We start from the raw sequence: 18,944 nt of genomic DNA, 5'->3' as shown, positions 1-18,944 counted from the left end.
ACTATTACAGGGTCCTTGTGAGGATTAAATGAGATTTTTAAAAAATTTAAATTTTTTTTTTTTATTTCAGCATAGTATAGGGGTACAAATGTTTAGGTCACGTATATTGCCTTTGCCCCACCCAAGTAAGAGCTTCAAGCATGTCCATCCCCCAGTAAATGAGACTTTTAAAAGTGAAGTACTTAGCAGAGTACTCTGGCACTTAGCAAATACCCAATAAATTTGATTGTCATTTTTCAACCAAGGAATCACAAAGGAGCGCACAGTCTGTGGAATGCCTTGAGTTTTGTAGAGTTTTGCTGTGTTTGGCTCCGTTTAGACGCCAGCAGAACCAAGCAGGGGAGCTCCAAAGGGGAAGTACCTGGAGAAAGGTGGAGAGAGAATAACTCTCCTGGCCATTTTATGTCAGCCCAAGATTCGGCCCCTTTAAGGACGGCGAGACCACGTGACTCATCGGGTCACATGGCCCGCGGGACAACATGGCTGCGCCCGCGCTAGGGCCAGCTACTGGACGCTTCCTTGGGCTCCATCGCGTTCTCGTGCTGCAGCTGCTCCTGCTGCTGTGCGGGACAGCGGGCAGCCAGGAGGCCGGGAGCGGTGCAGGCGCGGCGTCCCTCGCGGGCTCTTGCGGCTGCGGCACGCCCCAACGGCCCGGGGCCCATGACAGTTCGGCGGCCGCGCACCGATACTCACGGGAGGCGAACGCCCCGGGCCCATTCCCCGGAGAGCGGCCGCTCGCACCCACCAAGGTGCTCCTTAGATTCCTCTGAGGCGGATGGGGGCTGCAGGGTTCCTGGACGGGGTTGGAATGGGCAAGGCAAGGGGCTGGCACGAAGGCAAGTAAAGATCAAAACCACACCCAAATCGCGCACCTGCTGATCCCATTTGAGGCGTTCCTCAGTCCACCACCGGAAGGCGGCTGGATCTTGGGGCTCCGCATAGTGGAGGATTGTTGTTCCTTATTTATCTCTTACTGCCTACTACTTCCTCCCTATACCCTCTCCTCTTGATGAAGATATCAGAATTTTAAGTCAGACAGAATGGGTTTAAATTCTCAGTTCCTCAAATATGAACTAGAAGAAATCAGGACCCTGGGTCTCAGTGGCCCCAAAATGGTTGTATACTTACCTGTAGTCCCTTCCAATAGACTCTGCTTCTTGAGGGCATGGCCTTGTATTACTTATCCTGCTATTCTTACCAGTTTAGCACATAGGAAGGAAAAAACCAACTGTAGTTGCTTTATTACTCTTATTTATATATGTTTTGTATAATGCCTGGATGTGTTAGGTGCTAGGATGTATAAGTAATAACAGTAATAACAACTGTTACTTCGTTTCATCTGCCAGGTACTTTGCATCTTGGTGTATTTGTGGAAACAACTTTTGGGACTAGAAACCAGGTTGTCTGACTCCTAAACTAGTGCTCCTTCTTGTATACCTAGCACACCCTGATCCTTTTTTCTGTCCCACATTTCTTTTCTCTGGGTTAATTCTGACCAAATTCAGGACTTAGATGAGAGGGTTACATTCACAGGTCAGGTCTACCTGACCTCCTCCCTTTCTCTCCCCTCAGTATTTCCATATGCTGCCATGGTGGTGTGTGTTTACTCTGACATAACAGTTATTAAAGATGCTTGTGTGCTGTGAGGATGGTAGGGTCAGGACCATGACTTAGTCTCCCAGGAATAGAGTGTAGGAGCTTGGTAGCTGGGCTTCTCGTTTTTCCATTCTGTATAATTTAGGCCTTTACATCTTTTCCTGTTACTCCTCAGAGGATGCCTTGAATTATTGGTGTTTATCTTTTATGTGGTGAACAGTCCTGATTACTGTTTTATTGTATATTGGCCATGCTTGATTTTAATTCCTCTTTAACTTGGTGATGATTGATAATCAGTCTCTCGCTCTTTCTAAGAAGAAAACCCTGTTTCTGTATATCTACTTTGTAACTAATAGGGCAGCTGCCTCATTTGCATATACACATTGGTCAGTCTCAAAATTTTTCCTGGAACCTTCTGGCCAGTACTGAACATTCCTCATTCCTCATATCCATCTTCCTGTAGGTTCTAGAATGGTATATGGGTGGCAGCATCTTTTGAATTACATTTACAACATATATATTTTTCATCCCTGTAAAGTCGTTTTGTGAATGCAGTAGGGACCATCTTTGGCCAATTCTTGTATTCACTTTGTATAATGTTTAGGGGCATCTCAATCTATTAATCAATTAATCATTGGTGAGAAGACAGCCTACAAGCCTTCAAGGACTCTTAACCTGATGATTGAACCTGAAGTAACTTTGTTATCAAGACAGACGACTCTGTAGGAAGCAATTCTTAATCTCTGTTTTCCTTGGTTTCAGTTGTTTTTGTTCATGTGCAGATGACTTTGGTCTGACACTTAGCCATTTATTCTAAATTCGGGAAGTCCAATATTGCAAGAGAGGTAAATGGTCATAGGAATAGTTCTGCCTCTTTTTTTCTTTTTGTTTTCTGTTTATTTGGTTTAAGCCAACAAATGTTTATTTGGCACACATTATATAAGACTCTGTCCCATGTGCAGGATATACAGAAAAGAAAAAGACCTATTTGCTACCCTGGTAGCATTTACACTCTGGTAGGTGTTCTCTCTCTTTCTCTGTGTCTCTCTCTCACATACACTCTCATATGTAGGTATCATTTTTCTATAAGGAAAATACAATAGGAGGAGTATATACAGAGTACTTGGAGAGGAAGAAAGGATTCATTCTTCCCGGACAAGTCAGGTAGTGCCTCAAAGAAAAGGTCACATTTGAACTAGGCTTTGGAGAAGACATTTTTAGGACCTGAGGATGGAAGGAGATTGAAGGGCATTCCAAGAAGAGTAGTATCAGCACGTGGCATGTTGTGGCAGTGCATGATGTGTTCTGGGAAGTATAAGTATAATTTAAGTTTTTCTGGGAGTGACATTTTCACACCTTTTAATGTAACACTTTAGGTGTGAGGGTTTTTCTTTTTTTAAATATTTTAATTCATCTAATGAGCACTTGGCAAGGTGAGGGACACGAAGAAGTAAATAGCACTGGGCTTTACCCTTAGGAATTTACAGTTTCACTGAGAAGTTATGGCAATAAAAATCATCCTAGGGCCAGGCACTATGGCTCACAGCTGTACTTCCAGCATTTTGGGAGAGTGTGGCAGGAGTATCACTTGAGGTCAGGAGTTTGAGACTACCCTGGGCAACATATGAGACCCCATCTCTACAAAAAATAAAAACATTTAGCTGGGCATGGTGGTGTGCCCCTGTAGTTCCAACTACTCAGGAGGCTGAGCTGGAAGGATCACTTAAGCCTAGGAGTTTGAGGCGGTAGTGAGCTATGGGAGACAACATAGATATTTTAAAATTTGACTTAAATTCCCTCTGGTTAAAAAATGTAATTCTTATTGAGAAAATTATCCTAACAGTTTTCTACATAGCTTATTATTTTGTAACAAGGAAGCAAAATGTTTTAATCTCCATGTATCTTTTAGAAGAGTTGTTTGAAAAAGCATTTAGGATCATGGTATGTTAAAATTGGATGTGGCACGTCTGTGGGTATAGGTAAAGTCAGTCTTGATTTCTATCTGAGGATCTTTCTGATCAGGTAATCATTACCTGGGAATTAAGGCACAATTGAATGCCATCTCTTTCATGAAACCTGTCTTCCATAAGGAAGTAGTTTTTCTATCCTCTAAATTGCTATAGAATTTTTTCTTGTTGTCTGATGGCAACTTGTTTTCTCTTTCTTGAGACAGGGTCTCATTTTGTTGCCCAGGCTGGTCTCAAACTTCTGAGTTCAACCGATCTTCCCACCTTAGCCTCCTGAGTAGCTGGGATTATAGGTATGCATCATGGTACTGGGCCCCTATATTCTTTTTAATATAGTGTTATTTGTATTTGTGTAGTTGTCTATCTTTTTTTTGTTGGTTAGAGACAGAGATTTGCTTTGTTGCCCAGGCTGGGCTTCAGTGATCCTCCCACCTCAGCCTCCCTATACCTCAGCCTCCCGAGTTGCTAGGACTATACGTGTGCACCACCATACCTGGCTAATTTTTAAATTTTTTGTAGAGATGAGGCCTCCTTATGTTGCCCAGGCTGGTCTTGAACCTCTGGCCTCAAGCAATCCTCCCCTTCTCCCCTAGCCTCCCAGAGTGCTGGGATTACAGGTGTGAGCCACCGTGCCTGGCCAAGTTGTCCGATATCTTATTCTACATTGAAAGCATTTTTAGATCTGTTTTAATCTCTATATCAGATACTTTAAAAAGAAACTTTTGTATAATCTTTTTCTGTATTCATCCTCTCAAGAATCTTGTGAGAGAGATTATCTCCCACTTTACAGATTAGGCAGCTGAGGCTTAATGGGATCATAAATCTCAGGGCTGGAGGAAACTCTGAATGCTATTTCATCTGTGATTAGTGTCTGTAGAGGCAGTAGGGTGAGAGAATGATATAAAAGATAAGCCGTGTATTGATAGATAAGGCAGCAGTTTATGGACAGATCCAGAGAACATGCTTCTCATTCAACCAGCTTTCTCGTGAGCTTTAGCTTTTAATGTTCAGTTTGAGGACAGGAAAGAAGGAAAGAGGAGAAGAGCTATGCAGAAGCGTTGCATATGAGCTTATTTCATTTTTGTGTATAAGACAAAAATCTTACAGTAGCATGTAAAAGAAAAAGACAATTAAAACTGGCTTAAGCAGAAAAAAATGTGGCAGGGGACATTTACAGCTTTCATAGTTGGGAAGTTCAAGAGTAAATATGGCCCCAGACACAGCTGGATCCAGGGCCTCAGCCAGCATCTCTGGGTCTATCTCTTTGCCTGTCTCTTGGCTCTTCTTCTTCTATGTTGGCTCCATTGTCAGGCAATGTCTCTTCTCACACTGATAAAATAGCTGGAAGAAAGTAAGTTCCCCTTTTCTGGTAGCTCCAGCAAAGGTTCCAAGATGAACTTTGATCCGCTCATGGACTCATCGCTGATTACACCTCTGTGGTCTAAAGAAAGCCATGATTGGCCAGGCTTGAGTCATAGGAGGTAGAGTCGAGTCATCCTGCTCCACCACTTAGTTTAAGAAGTGTTTTTTGAAAGGAACTTCAGGTGCTATTACAAGAAGTAGGGGGAATGGGTACTGGGTGGACCAAAGTAGCAGATGCCCACTGCACTTGTCCTGAATGTGTAGCCCAAATACGATTTTGTTGTTCTGATGAATAATAGAGCCATTCTTGACCTGACTTATGTTTCTGGCTTGAGTGGCAGTGGCAGAAGCTGTGGTGTGACATGAGGGGTTTATCTCATCTTTGGATTCTGGGCTGAATAGGTTGTTTGAATCTGGACCTTCAGTGAAGACCTGATTAAAATGGTTCCTTTTCTTTTTTTTGGCTTGGGCTCCTACAGCGTGAGATAATTGATGCTCTGGATTTCACTAGAATGACATATGACATTTGTAGGACAGAAAACTTTACTTCATTAGTGTAAATGAGAAATTATGATCCACTGAGTGCAATGCAGGCTGTTTTTGTCTATAGCCTCCAGAATGGAAACTTGGCTTATTCAGCGCTGGCTATCTCTGATGGTTAATGAAAGAAGAAGAAAAAAAAAACTAGGCCAAGAGTCCACAGTGGAAGTTATGATTGTATTACCATTGTTGGTACTCACATTGAGGGAGAAGAGGATGAAAAAAAATTAGATAATTGTAAAAATTCAATAGGTACCATGGGCACACCTGCCTGTGGGCCTTGTGTTTGAGCTGAGGGCTGAACAACTGTTCTCATAACAGGACCTACTTGTCTGCTGTGGGAAAGATTTTTTTTCAGTAAGTCTTTTATGAAACCTTTTATTAGATCCTCTTAATCATTTTAAGACTACTCTTGAAACTTTTGTCTAAAGTCTTCAATTTTCCTACTTCTTTGAAGAACTGCTTAAAATTCTGATTTCTTAGGCCTGAGGAATCTCGTGTCCCAGATACTTAGGGTATAGTGAGAATAATGGATAAACCTAGTTCAGTCTTGAGCTGAGTCTGTTAAACAGGTTCATTATGATGCTGACATGTTAATCTATGTCTGGGACTGTGTTATAAATTAAATAGAATTTTTATAATTATAGTTATGAATAATTCAAATGATAAATTCCTCATTATAGTCATGATCTCACTCATTCCATCAGTAAAGATTTTTTGAGTGTCTGCTGTGGACCACACACCATGCTGGGGATATAGAAGTGAAAAATTTATTTCTGGTTCCCAAGGAGCCCAGGATCTAGGGAAGATGAAAACTCGGAATTAAGATACTCTGTGTGTGTGTGTGTGTGTGTGTGTGTGTGTATGTGTATGTTTGTGTGTGTCAGTTGTTAGGACAGATAGAGGTGTTCATCAGAGGGACCCAAATAAGGGGCACATGACCCAGCTCAGGGAGGGATTTGCAGGCAGAAAAAGCCTGAAGGAGATGATCCTTGAACAGTGACATCGTTTGCACAGAGATGAGGTGGCATGATGTGGATCATGGAAATGTAGGAGAAAGTACAGGGTTAGAGCATAAGAGATTAGGCTCTGAAGTTTAGATTAATGTTACTCTGAACGGTGATGGGAATTCTTGAAGAACTTAAGTAGCAAAGTGGTATGATCAGATTGACACTTTATTTTTTTAATAGATGGCATGTTTACATGGCTCAAAAACTAAATAACAGAGTATATAGTGAAAATTTTTCCATTTACCTGATAATCTCCATTCAGACAACTACTGCATGCATTTCTTATATATTTTCCCAGAGCCATGTTCTGCAAATATATGTAAACACAAAAATATGTGAATCTGTCTCCCTCAACCTCCTTTCAGACAAATGACGGCATGCCATGCTTACTATTGTACACCTTACTCTTTGTCTTGGTGAGATCTTTCCATATCAATACGTTAAAAGCTTCCTCTTATTTTCCCCTCTTTTTTTGTTTTCTTTTCCTTTTCTTATAGCTGCTTAATTTTCACTCTCATCCATGGCCCACAGATTACTTAATGAGTCTACTATTAGGTTGTTTCCAACCTGTTTCTATTAGAAACAAGAGCTATGATGAATTGCATTGGATACAGAAGACTGGCTTTTTCAGAAAGATTAGTAGGGGCTTAGTTATTTGTTAAATGAATGATTGAATGGAAGGTAGATGGCTTAGAAGCAAGGAGGGATATGAAAGAATGAAACTTTAGGTCAATTATGAGGCCACTGAAGTTATCTGGGAATAGAAAAGAGGGAGAGATTAAAGAGATGTATATTTAGGATATCCGGTAAGATTAGGTGGCCTATGTAGTGTTGGGAGTAGAGGACAGAAGTAATCAAAGATGATTTCTTAGAATAGTAATATATTGGACAAATAATATGTTTATTCATATATCAGAGATGAAAATAGCACCACTTTTATTGGGAAATAACATGCATAGAATTGAAGCAAGTACTAGCAAGGAGCATCAGTGGAAACAGAATGTAGGATCAATGATCATAGGTTCCTAATTTCTATTTCTTCTGATGTTGTTTTTCTGATTCTTCTGCTCTTGTTGGTAAGCCACAATCTCTCTTATTTCCAACTAGTTATCTCATAATCTTTGACTTCTTTTTCCCCCTCTTTAATTTGGACCCTTCTTTTAAAAAATTTATGTAAAAAATTTAAATTTTAATTGACAATAATTGTATATATTATATATTTGTGAGGTACAACATTATGGTTGATACATGTTTACATTGTGGACTGATTAAATCTAGTTAAGTTAACAAATCCATCACCTCACATAATTATTTTGTGGTGAAAACACAATCTATTCTTTTTGTAATTTTGGAATATACAGTGCAGTATTATTTATTATAGTCACCACTCTGTGCCATAAATCTCTAAAGCTTATTCCTTCTGTGTAACTGAAATTTTGTGCCCTTTGCTCAATATCTCTCCTCTCCCTATCCACCCATCTCTCCCAGGCTGTGATAACTACCATTCTATTATCTACTATTAGTTCAGTTTTTTTTTAGATTCCACATGTAAGTGTGGAATTTGAACCCTTATTAAGTCTTTTCTGAAGTCAAGGTATTTGTCATTCCGTGCCTGGCTTATTTCACTTAGTATAATGTCTTCCAGGTTCGTTCATGCTTATCCAAATGAAAGAATTTCCTTCTTTTCTTAAGGCTGAATAGTATTCCATTATATTTATATACCACATCTTCTTTATCCATTTATCCAGTGATGGATACCTAGGTTGCTTCCATATCTTACCTACTGTGAATAATGCTGTAATGAACATGCGAGTGCAGATATCTCTTTAGCATACTGGTTTTATTTCTTTTGGCTGTATACCCAGAAGTGCGATAGCTGGATCATATGGTAATTCTATTTTAGTTTTCTGAGAAATCTCCATACTGTTTTCCATAATCACTTTAAATTAAACATTCCCACAACAGTGCACAGGGTTCCCTTTTCTTCTCACCTTGCCAACACTTGTTATCTTTTATCTTTTGACAATGGTTGGTCAAACAGGTATGAGATGATATCTCATTGTGGTTTTAATTTGTATTTCCCTGTTGATCAGTGATGAGCAGTTTTTTAATATCTGTTGGGTATTTGTATGTCTTCTTTTGAACACTATCTATTTGGGTCCTTTGCCCATTTTTTAATCAGGTTCTTTGTTTTCTTGCTGTTGAGTTGAGTTCCTCATGTATTTTGAATATGAACCTATTATGAGAAGTGTGGTTTCCAAAGATTTTCTCCCATTCCATGGATTGACTCTTCACTCTAGTAATTGTTGCTTTTGCTGTTCAGAAACTTTTTAGTTTGATGCAATCACATTTCTTTACTTCTGCTTTTCTTGCCTGTGCTTTTGGGATCATATCCAAGAAATCTTTGGCCAGGTCATGGAGCTTTCCCCTATGTTTATTTTCTGTCTGTCTGTCTGTCTGTCTTTCTTTTTTTTGTTTTTTTTTTTTTTTGAGACAGAGTCTCACTCTGTTGCCCGGGCTAGAGTGCTGTGGCATCAGCCTAGCTCACAGCAACCTCAAACTCCTGGGTTCAAGTGATCCTTCTGCCTAAGCCTCCTGAGTAGCTGGGACTACAGGCATGCGCCACCGTGCCCGGCTAATTTTTTCTATATATATTTTTAGTTGTCCAGATAATTTCTTCTAATTGTTTTTAGTAGAGACAGGGTCTCGCTCTTGCTCAGGCTGGTCTCGAACTCCTGACCTCGAGCTGTCCTCCCGCCTCGGCCTCCCAGAGTGCTAGCATTACAGGCGTGAGCCACCACGCCCGGCCTCCCCTATGTTTTCTTTCAGTATTTTTATAGCTGCAGGCCTCACACTGAAGTCTTTAATATATTTTGAGTTGATTTTTTTATATGGTGTGAAATAAGGGTCTAATTTCATTCTTCTACATGTAGATATCCAGTGTTCTCAGTACCATTTATTGAAAGTCCTTTTTCCATTGTGTGTTCTTGGTAACTTTATCAAAAATCGATTGACTGTAGATGGGTGATTTTTATTTCTGGGCTCTCTATACTGTTTCATTGGTTGAGATGTTTGTTCTTATGCCAGGACCATGCTGTTTTGATTACTATAGATTTGTGGTATATTTTGAAGTCAAGTAGTGTGATGCTCCAGCTTTGTTCTTTTTTCTCAAGATTGTTTTGGCTATTTGGGGTCTTTTGTGGTTCCATACACATTTTTGGATTATTTTTTCTACTTCCATGAAACATAATATTGGCTTTTGATAGGGAGTGCATTGAATCTGTGGATCACTTTGGGGAGTATGGGCATTTTAACAATATTAATACAACCAATCCATGAACACAGGTACCTTTCCATTTATTTTTCTTGTCTACTATTCTTTCATCAATGTTTTGTAGTTTTTAGTATACAGATCTTTCACCTCATTGGTTAAATTTACTCTGAAGTATTTTTTTTTTTTGATGCTATTGTGAATGGGATTAATTTCTTTTTCAAGTAGTTCATTGTTAGTATAAAGAAATGCTATTGATTTTTGTTTGTTGATTTCTGTATCCTCCAACTTTACCGAATTCATTTATCAGTTCTGACAGTTTTTTCATGGAGTCATTAGAGTTTTCTATATATAAGATCATGTCACCTTCAATCAGGAACAATTGAACTTCTTTTTCTCCAGTTGGGATGCTGTTTATTTCTTTCTGTTGCCTGATTTTTCTGGCTGAGACTTGCAGTACTATACTGAAGTGGCAAGAGTAGAAGTCCTTGTCTTGTTCTGGATCGTAGAGGAAACGCTTTCAACTTTTTTCCATTGAGTATGATGTTAGCTGTGGGCTTTTCATATATGATCTTTATTGTGTTGAGGTACATTCCTTCTATGCCTAATTTATTGAGAGTTTTTATCATGAAAAGATACTGAATTTTGTCAAATGCTTTTTCTGCATCTATTAAGATAATCATATGGTTTTTGTCCTTCATTCTGTTAATATGGTGTATTACATTTATAGATTTGTATATGTTGAACCATCCTTTGATCCGAGGGATAAATCCCACTTGATTGTGGTGTTTGATCCTTTTAATGTGCTGTTGAATTTGGTTTGCTGCCATTTTGTTGAGAATGTTTGCATCTCTGTTTATCAGGGATATTGGCCTGTGATTTTCTTTTCTTATAGTGTCCTTTACTGGCTTTGGTATCAGGGTAATGCTGGTCTTATAAAATGAGTTTGGAAGTGTTCCCTCTTCTTCAATTTTTGGAAGAGTTTGAGAATTTTTGGCAGTTCTTCTTTAAATACTTGGTAGAATTCTGCCATGAAGCCCTCTGATCCTGGGCTTTTCTTTGATGGGAGTTTTTAAATTATTATTATTATTGATTCAATCTCCTTACTTGTTATCAGTCTTTTCATATTTTCTATTTCTTCTTGATTCAGCCTTGGTAGGTGGAGTGTTTCTAGGAATTTATCCATTTTTTCTAGGTTATCCGATTTGTAGGTGTATAATTGTTCCCCTATGATCCTTTTTATTTCTATGGTATTAAACCCTTGTTTATAAAGGATCAGAGACTCGATAATTCCTAGGCTGCTGGGAAGTCTATGAGTTGACTTTTCACTCAAATGATTTGAAAATAAGACATTGTGTCTCTAAAAAGTGTATTTCTGACAGATGATTTATTAAATAGTGGAGGGCCTGTAGTTTTTTTAAAAAATTGAGATAATTCATACACCATATAATTCACACTTTTTAAAATGCACAAATTCCATGGTTTTTAGTATAATCACGAGGTGTTACACCCATCATCACTATCTATTAATAATTCCCGAACATTTCATCATCCCAAGAAGAAACGCCATACCTGTTAGCAATCATTTCCCATTCCTGCCTCCCTGTAGTCTCTGGCAACCACTAGTCTACTTTCTGTTTCTTTGGATTTGCCTATTCTGGACAGTTCATATTGAATGGATTCATACCATTTGTACCCTTTGTGAGTGAATTCCTTCTCTTAGTGTAATATTTTCAAGGTTCATTCATGCTGTAGCATGAGCCAGTACTTCATTTCTCTTTATGACTGAGTATTATTATTCCATTTTACGGATATACCACATTTTGTTTATCTGTTCCTTAATTGATGGACATTTGGGTTGTTTCCACTTTTTAGCTGTTATAAATAATGCTGTTATGAATGTTTTTGTATAAGTTTTTTATGTGGACATATATTTTCCTTTCTCTTGGGTGTATACCTAGGAGTGGAATTGTAGGGTCATATGATAATTGTTTTTTTAGCTTTTTGGAGAGCTGCCAGACAGTTTTCCAAAGCAGCTGTACTATTAATATTTCACACTCCCATGAGCAATGTATGATGGTTCCAATTTCCCCACATCCTTATCAACACTTGCTGTTTTCTGTCTTTTTTGTTATAGCCATGCTAGTGGATGTGAAGTGGTATCTCATTGTAGTTTTGATTTGTATTTCCCTAATGACTCATGATGTTGAGTGTGGGTCTGCATTTTTTAACTGCAGGTTTTTCCATGCGATCTTCAGACCCTGTGCTCAGTGCTGGGAATACAGTGCTGAACAGGCAGCCCCAGTTGCTGCCATCTTGGAGTTTAGAGTTCATGTGGGAAGGTAGATAGAATTTTAATAAAGACTTATACATAGTTCCTTAGTAAACTTTAAAATTTTCTATTTCCATGATGTAAGTCTTTTCTATTTTCATTGGTGGCCAAAATGCATGCAGCGAGTATTTAAAGATACTATATATGGCATTTTTACATTTGCTATTAAAAATAATTCAAAAGAAATAAAAGTATATTAAAGGAAAATATATAGAGAGAAAAAAGTGGGATATTCTCTCTGCCTCTGTATTGCAGCTATTAGCGGATAGGTGACTTATTCTAGACCTGTTTCCATCGCATGCACAAATTTGTATCATGTATAGGTTTGACTAATGAGATTACTTTCCTAAAGAATTTTCACTTCTTTTTGTGACTAGTGATTCACCTTCACTGGGGTATAGAGTTACGTACTATTAATCATTTTACAGTCATTTCTGTGATGAGGGTGTACTAACTAATGAGTGCTTACTCCGTGCTAGGAACTTTACACCTTACACTGGCACACTTGGCTGTGATGCATGACTGCCTGTGTTCCCCTTTCACTGCAGATGGTCCTCATCCCTGCTGGAGTATTTACAATGGGCACAGATGATCCTCAGATAAAGCAGGATGGGGAGTCCCCTGCCAGGAGAGTTGCCATTGATGCCTTTTACATGGATGCCTATGAAGTCAGTAATGCTGAATTTGAGAAGTTTGTGAACTCAACTGGCTATTTGACAGAGGTAATGGGATTGGGGAAAGGAGGAAGAACTTGTTCATTTTCAGAACTTTTAAGAATGCTTTAGTAACAGTTAACCTTGACTGACCACTTTTACTATGTGCCTAGTACTGTGTTAGGCACTTTATATGTGTGAACTTAGATGAAGTTTAATTTCTCACAGCAACCTCATGAGGCGGGTTATTTTTCAGGTAGCAAGTTGAGGATTAGAGAAGTGATTTGCCCTGAGTCACACAGCTAGTTGGTAGTGGGGCTGGGATTCAAGCCCCGCCAGTGTGACCCCAGAATCTGTGTTCTTAACCATTATGCCGTATGATGTTAACGCTTTAATATGCCAGGGAGTGCCACTGTCTACTTGGGCTTTTTGAAATAACAGATGGCATGTAAAGTAAAGCCACTTTTCCTTCTCAATAAATTGCAATTTGGTTGTTCCAGAAGCATTACATATTTCTTAAGTGATAAATGCAGAAGTGCAGCTTTTCATTTTTGTGGCTTTATTCCAATGCCTTGACAACTCACAAGCTGTCCTGTGGCAGTTCCAGGCATTATCCTGTGGTCACTGAATCACAAAACAAGGCTCTAAAAGTGGATGTTGTCCTAAATGGGAGTGGGAAGAGGAAGGCTTTCTAGTTTATGAACATTTCTGTGAGTGTCTGAAATATACGTGTTTTGTACGCTTCCCATTTTCTCTCACCAGAAAACTTTACCCTTGTCTTCAATTTGTGGAGTCCCTGTTCTTTTTTAGACCTCAAACATTGTTTTTGTAATTAAAAAAAAAAATTGAGGGTGAATGCTTAAAGCAAAGTAACATTCAAATTTGTTTTTGCATTGTTACATTTCTTTGGAATTTCCTAAAATATACAAAGTGGTCGTAAATCTTTTTTGTACATATTTGTAGTAAGCAAAGTCCCTGTCATTTTCGTTTCGTAAGGATATTCTGAGATCGAGTTCCTCAATAGTCTACCTAAGTTAGAAGACTTCTAAGAGACCAAGGTTCTCCATGAAGATTAGATAGAATAAGCAGAATTTAGGGCATCTAAGAACTTGGATGGGGAAAACCTACATCTGGATATTTACTACCTTCTAACTGAAATTTAGCATTTTGTTTATGCTTCAGTTGAGACACAGACAACAAACCATAGTGGTAGTAGCAGTACCTGTGACCTTGTCACCTGTAGAAATCACAGACACTTTTTATCATATTGTTGCAGATATCTTGAAATATTGTTTGTATCCATCTCTACTTTGAAATGTGATAATTATGAGACCTGCTATTAGGTCTTATTTAATATATTAATAAAGAGCATATGTATTACTATAGCACAAATTTATTAATATTTTGATATCACTAGTTTTCTTAGCAATCTTACTGATTTTATTGTATGCATTTGAACATTTCGTTCTGAGAAGGAGGTCCTTAAGGTTCACTATGCTGCCAAAGGGGTGTAGGGCACAAAAAGTGTTAGGAACCCCTGCCTTGACAAAGAGATGTAAAGGTCATAGGAAATCAAGGGAGTGGGGAGGAGAGGAGGGGTCAAAACCTACCTCTTGGGTACAGTGAATACTCTTTGGTTGACGGGCACACTAAAAGCCCCAACTTGAGCATTATAAAAGGTATCCATGTAACAAATACATTTGTACCCCCTTAATATTTTGAAATAAGAAAAAATACATTAAACGAACAACAATAAAAAGCAAAACTCCTGACTTTTACAAAAGTGCTTCGTATTTTTATGGCACTTCACAGGTTTTTTTTCCCCCATCTCTCCAACTTAATTTTACATCATACTCCTCTTGTGCACCACGTTCTTGCCCTGCTGGTTTTGTTTCTGTTCCTTGAAAACTCAGCATTCTTTCCCATTTGGGGAGCTTGGCCTGTATTTTCCCTCTACTTGGAAGTCGCAGCCCCCTTGCCTGTCCCCGCTTTGCGTGGCTGGCTCTGTCTCAGCCTTGAGTCATCTCAGCTTTGTCAAGGAGGCTGCTTCTGCTCACTCCGGCAAAAGGAGGCTTTACTTGACACTCTTTACCTTTCAAGGTGGGGTGAAGTTATTATTTTCTTCCTTTCTTTATTTGGCTTGATTTTTATCTGTGCCCCCACACTTAAGCACAGTAAGGATGGGGACCATGCCTACCTGATATTGACCTTGTAGCTCTTCATTTAGCTCCCAACTGGGTACATGGTAGGCATTTGATACATGTTTGTTGAATGAATAAATGGCTTAAGTACTTAGGCTTGGTGGTTTCACAGGGGAATACAGGAAGAAGCTCGGGGGTGAAGAAAGGATGATGAGCTCCATCCAGGAAAAGGAGTCTGAGGCACTTGTAAGGCCTGAAATATAGAGACCCAGTACTCAGTTAATCTCATCTAGTGAGAACAGGACAGGACTGGGGGTAGAGGTTTGAGAGTCGTTGGAAGTACTGGCTGTTGTTAAAGTGATGAGATTGAAAGAGGTTGTCCAGCAGGCAATGAGTGTGTCTCAGTGTATCTCTCAAAGCCTCTGTGTTAGAACTGCCAGCTGGGCAGTTTACACATGCAGATTCCTTGACCTCACCTAGAGCCCCAGAATCAGAATCTCCAGGGTTGGGAAGCAGCAGTCTGTAGTTTTAACAAGCTGAGCACATAATCTCAACTGCACAAAGCCTGAGAGCCCCCCGGTGTCGTGTAAGAGGAGCAGAGAGCTAAGGGGAGGAGCAACGGTGTTTAGGGGCTGGAAGAAGAGCTTTTTTGTTTCAGGAGATTAGTAAGAGCAGTCAGAAGTGCAGGAGGAAAACTAGAGGAGTAGAGTCATGGATACAAGGGACAAAGGACCCCATTTTCAGAATAGGGTCACATGCAACAGAAAGAACCAGGGAGATGAGGACTGGAGACACTAATGTTAAATAAAAGTATTGAAATACAAATTTCCATCTGGTGCTTGAATTGGCTACTTTAGATTTATAAGCATATTTGACACCCTAGTGGAGCCATTATAGAATGTGTCAGAATATCAGCAGGCAGTGCCATTTAATTCTTTTAGCTAGATTCCAGGACCGGGACCAGGACAAAGGACAAAGCTTGATTATGTAATCTCACATGTACAGAATACTGTTACTTTCCAGAGTCATTTGTAATACTTGGGGAAATGTGTTTCCTTCAGGAACAGTCACGTTCTCAAAAGCTAATGTTGTTCAGTCTGTGTTCTTATCAGCTAAATGAGTCTTAAATGCAAATGGTCTCTGTAAGTGACATTGACCTGTTTTAAGAGGAAGCCAGATGCTTTTAAGTCATTTCTGAGTCCTCTGGGAAGTCATAAGAAAGACTCAAGTTCATTTGGACAAGACAAGTCACTATAGTAGTGTACAAAGAAAACGTGAAACATGTTACTACAACTTTTTCTGGATTTTTATGTCCTCCTTTCCTTATAGGCTGAGAAGTTTGGCGACTCGTTTGTCTTTGAAGGCATGTTGAGTGAGCAGGTGAAGACTGATATCCATCAGGCAGTAAGTAATGTTTAAACAGTCTCTCGTATTTCCCTCCAGAAAGAGTTTGGGTGACAAATTCAAGCTACAGGTGCCACCTTCATCTTCCCCTTAACATCTAACCATTCTCCCGCTGCAGACTTGTCCAGAATAACAGGCCTGTGGACCAGGACACCTTATCTTAAGGAAAATGGCACAAGCCCAGGATGGTATCTGAGGAACCGTTGGGTCTGCCTTGAGCTTCTGTCTTGTATACCTGAGTAACACATTGTGTTGCTAAGTAGAGTTCAGCTGGGCTCTAGACACTTCTGGGTTTCTTTTACTTATAGCCATTTCTAGAATGGATGGTTCTTTGTGAATGTTTTTTTTTTTTTATTTTTGGAAATTTATGGGGTACATGAGAAATTTTGTCATATGTATATGATGTGTAGTGATCAAGTCAGGGTATTTAGGGTGTCCATCCCCTGAGTAAAATACATTTTTGTTAAAGATCGTCATATTCTTAAAGTCTTGATCTCAGCAGGGGCTGGTGTGGAGATGGAGCTTCCTTAAACTTTCATGAATTCACATAATCAGATTAGTGTTCATGAAAGAGGCCCTTTGCTCTGAATGTTGGTAAGAAATGGCGGCAGGGAACTGGTCTGTACATGCAGGGGTGTCCCCTCTTTAGAAGATTCAGGGAGCGTGAATTAGGTGTGTTTTTCTCAGGCATCATAGAAATGGTGGACTGGGCCTCCATAAGCACCTATGTGTCGAGTGGAACTTGAGACTCGTGTACCAGACATTTTAGTATGTTTGTGTATTTGTTTGCATGCATGTCTCTTGAAAATATAAGAACAAGAGGACTGAGGGTAAGCTGGGAAGCTGAGAGTTCACAAAACAAAGAGACAAAGAATATATTTAGAAGAGGCAGAAGATAGTGAGAGAGGGAAGGACATGAGGATTAGCTGACTCAAGGGAGGCTGATTAAGACAGAGGCATTGAAGACAAAGGAATCCAACCCTCATCTTCTTTTTTAGTACAAGTTCCCTTTCAATTCCTGCCTGAACTTCATCTTTGTGTGGCCTCACTCTGTCCTCTCTTGTGAGCAGCAGTGCCAGCAAAATTAAACTGTCCTGGCTTACATTTTCTTTAGCATAACTTGGGGAAAAGGATGAGGTAAAAACGGCTTGCTCTCAAATCATTTACAGGCAAATCAGGCCACTTTTTTGTATGTGTTTTGAAAAACGTGGTTGAGCTCCGTTTGAATTTCATGGTTTTCTTTGCTCATTACAAGTTTATGTTACAAGTCTATAATGCATTCCGATATCCCTGCCCCCTTTTCTTAAAAAGGGCTTTGAGGTCAGTTTAAGCTAGTATTGATGAGCCAGCAACTCAGGATGTGGTGCCTTGTTTCAAGATACTGAGTTCAGATGAGGGAGGGCGTTTGCACTTATTTTTGTAATTTGCGCTTTCAGATCCAGGGCCTCTTGTCACTTGAGAACCTCCGAACACATTAGGCATGAAGGCAGAGGTGGATTATTGCTAGGCTCTGAGGCTGCCCTGTTAAGTACGTACTGAAGTGTGCGTGCCCGTAACTAGGACGAGGACAAGCAGCTCTCACCGGCTCGGAGTGTTGGTCACTTGCTTAAATGCTCGTAATGGAAAAGCAAACCTTTTAAGCTTGTTTAAAAAGGGTTGAATGAATAAAATACACCTGTTGATGACCTGGGAGAGCTACGTTTTTGTTTTATTCATCCCCCTCTTAGGCCTGACATATCCTTATGTGCCAGACGTTTTTTTAACCCAGTGTTTCCAGGAGTGTAGAATGTGAGATGGTCCATGAAATAAATTTAAGCAGTAGAGGAGATGATTTTAGGTGGTAGATGGGCAGGCATAAGATCACCCTGAAGCAGAGAGTGAAAGCTCTTCCCTTTTCAGGTGTCCTTCCAGACTTGATTAAGTCAAGAAGAAGGTCGCATTTGAGTGCTAGCATGTCCTTAACACTCCAGGGTATCTGTTAGTCTTCTTTTTAACACAGGAAATAGGCCTGGGCACTTTCCTCAGGCTATAGTAGCTAGTTAAAACATAATGATATTGATTATTTTCATGTAGTTATTTTAAAATGTTGCATTCTATTTATAACAGGTTACACTAGTGAGATAAATTTTCTGTTTTTTAAAAAAACTTTTATTTGTAAAATAAAACACAAATACAGAAAAATTACACAATGGCATTGTATAGGTTATTAAGTTATCTTAAGGCCAACAGGCTTGTAACTGTCACCCAGGTCAGCAATTAGAATTTTTCTACCCACCCCAGCAGCCCCATCTCTATGTCACATCCTGATCACCACCCCTGTCCCTAAAGTAGCCAGTATCCTGCTTTTTAAAGTAGACACTTCCTTGTATTTCTTTATAGTATTATCACCCAGGTGTATATCCCAAGTATAAGCTTGTCCATTTAAAGGAAATTTGTGTCTTTTAAGACTCTTCTAATCTAAAGATTTCCCTTCCATTGCCCCACTTCCCCTCCTCCCCGTACTTTTTACCACCAACAATTTATCTGTTGAAGAATCCAGGGCATTTATCCTGGAGCCTTTCCCACAGTCTGAATTTTGCTGATTGCCCTGTCATGGTGCCGCTCACCTGCTCTCTGTGTCCCCTGTAAATTGGTAGCTGGATCCCCAGGCCTGATCAGACTCACGTTT

The 18,944-nt window shown here is 39.5% G+C and overlaps 1 protein-coding gene across 3 annotated transcripts in view; it reads left to right on the top strand.

The window, feature by feature from the left end:
- Positions 1-479: 479 nt before the first annotated feature.
- Positions 480-18,944, top strand: part of SUMF1 (sulfatase modifying factor 1) — a 77,814-nt gene continuing 59,349 nt past the window's right edge. For 2 of the 3 annotated variants that reach the window (XM_069473838.1, XM_069473837.1), the window contains exons 1-3: positions 480-749; positions 12,627-12,800; positions 16,202-16,276. In XM_069473838.1, coding sequence (XP_069329939.1) covers positions 480-749; positions 12,627-12,800; positions 16,202-16,276 — 519 coding nt within the window. The remainder of the gene's footprint in view (positions 750-12,626; positions 12,801-16,201; positions 16,277-18,944) is intronic. The other variant, XM_069473839.1, reaches the window with a different exon arrangement.

This window comes from Eulemur rufifrons, chromosome 7, assembly GCF_041146395.1.
Source record: "Eulemur rufifrons isolate Redbay chromosome 7, OSU_ERuf_1, whole genome shotgun sequence".
NCBI lineage: Eukaryota > Metazoa > Chordata > Mammalia > Primates > Lemuridae > Eulemur > Eulemur rufifrons.
This window is presented reverse-complemented; position numbering and strand designations above follow the sequence as displayed.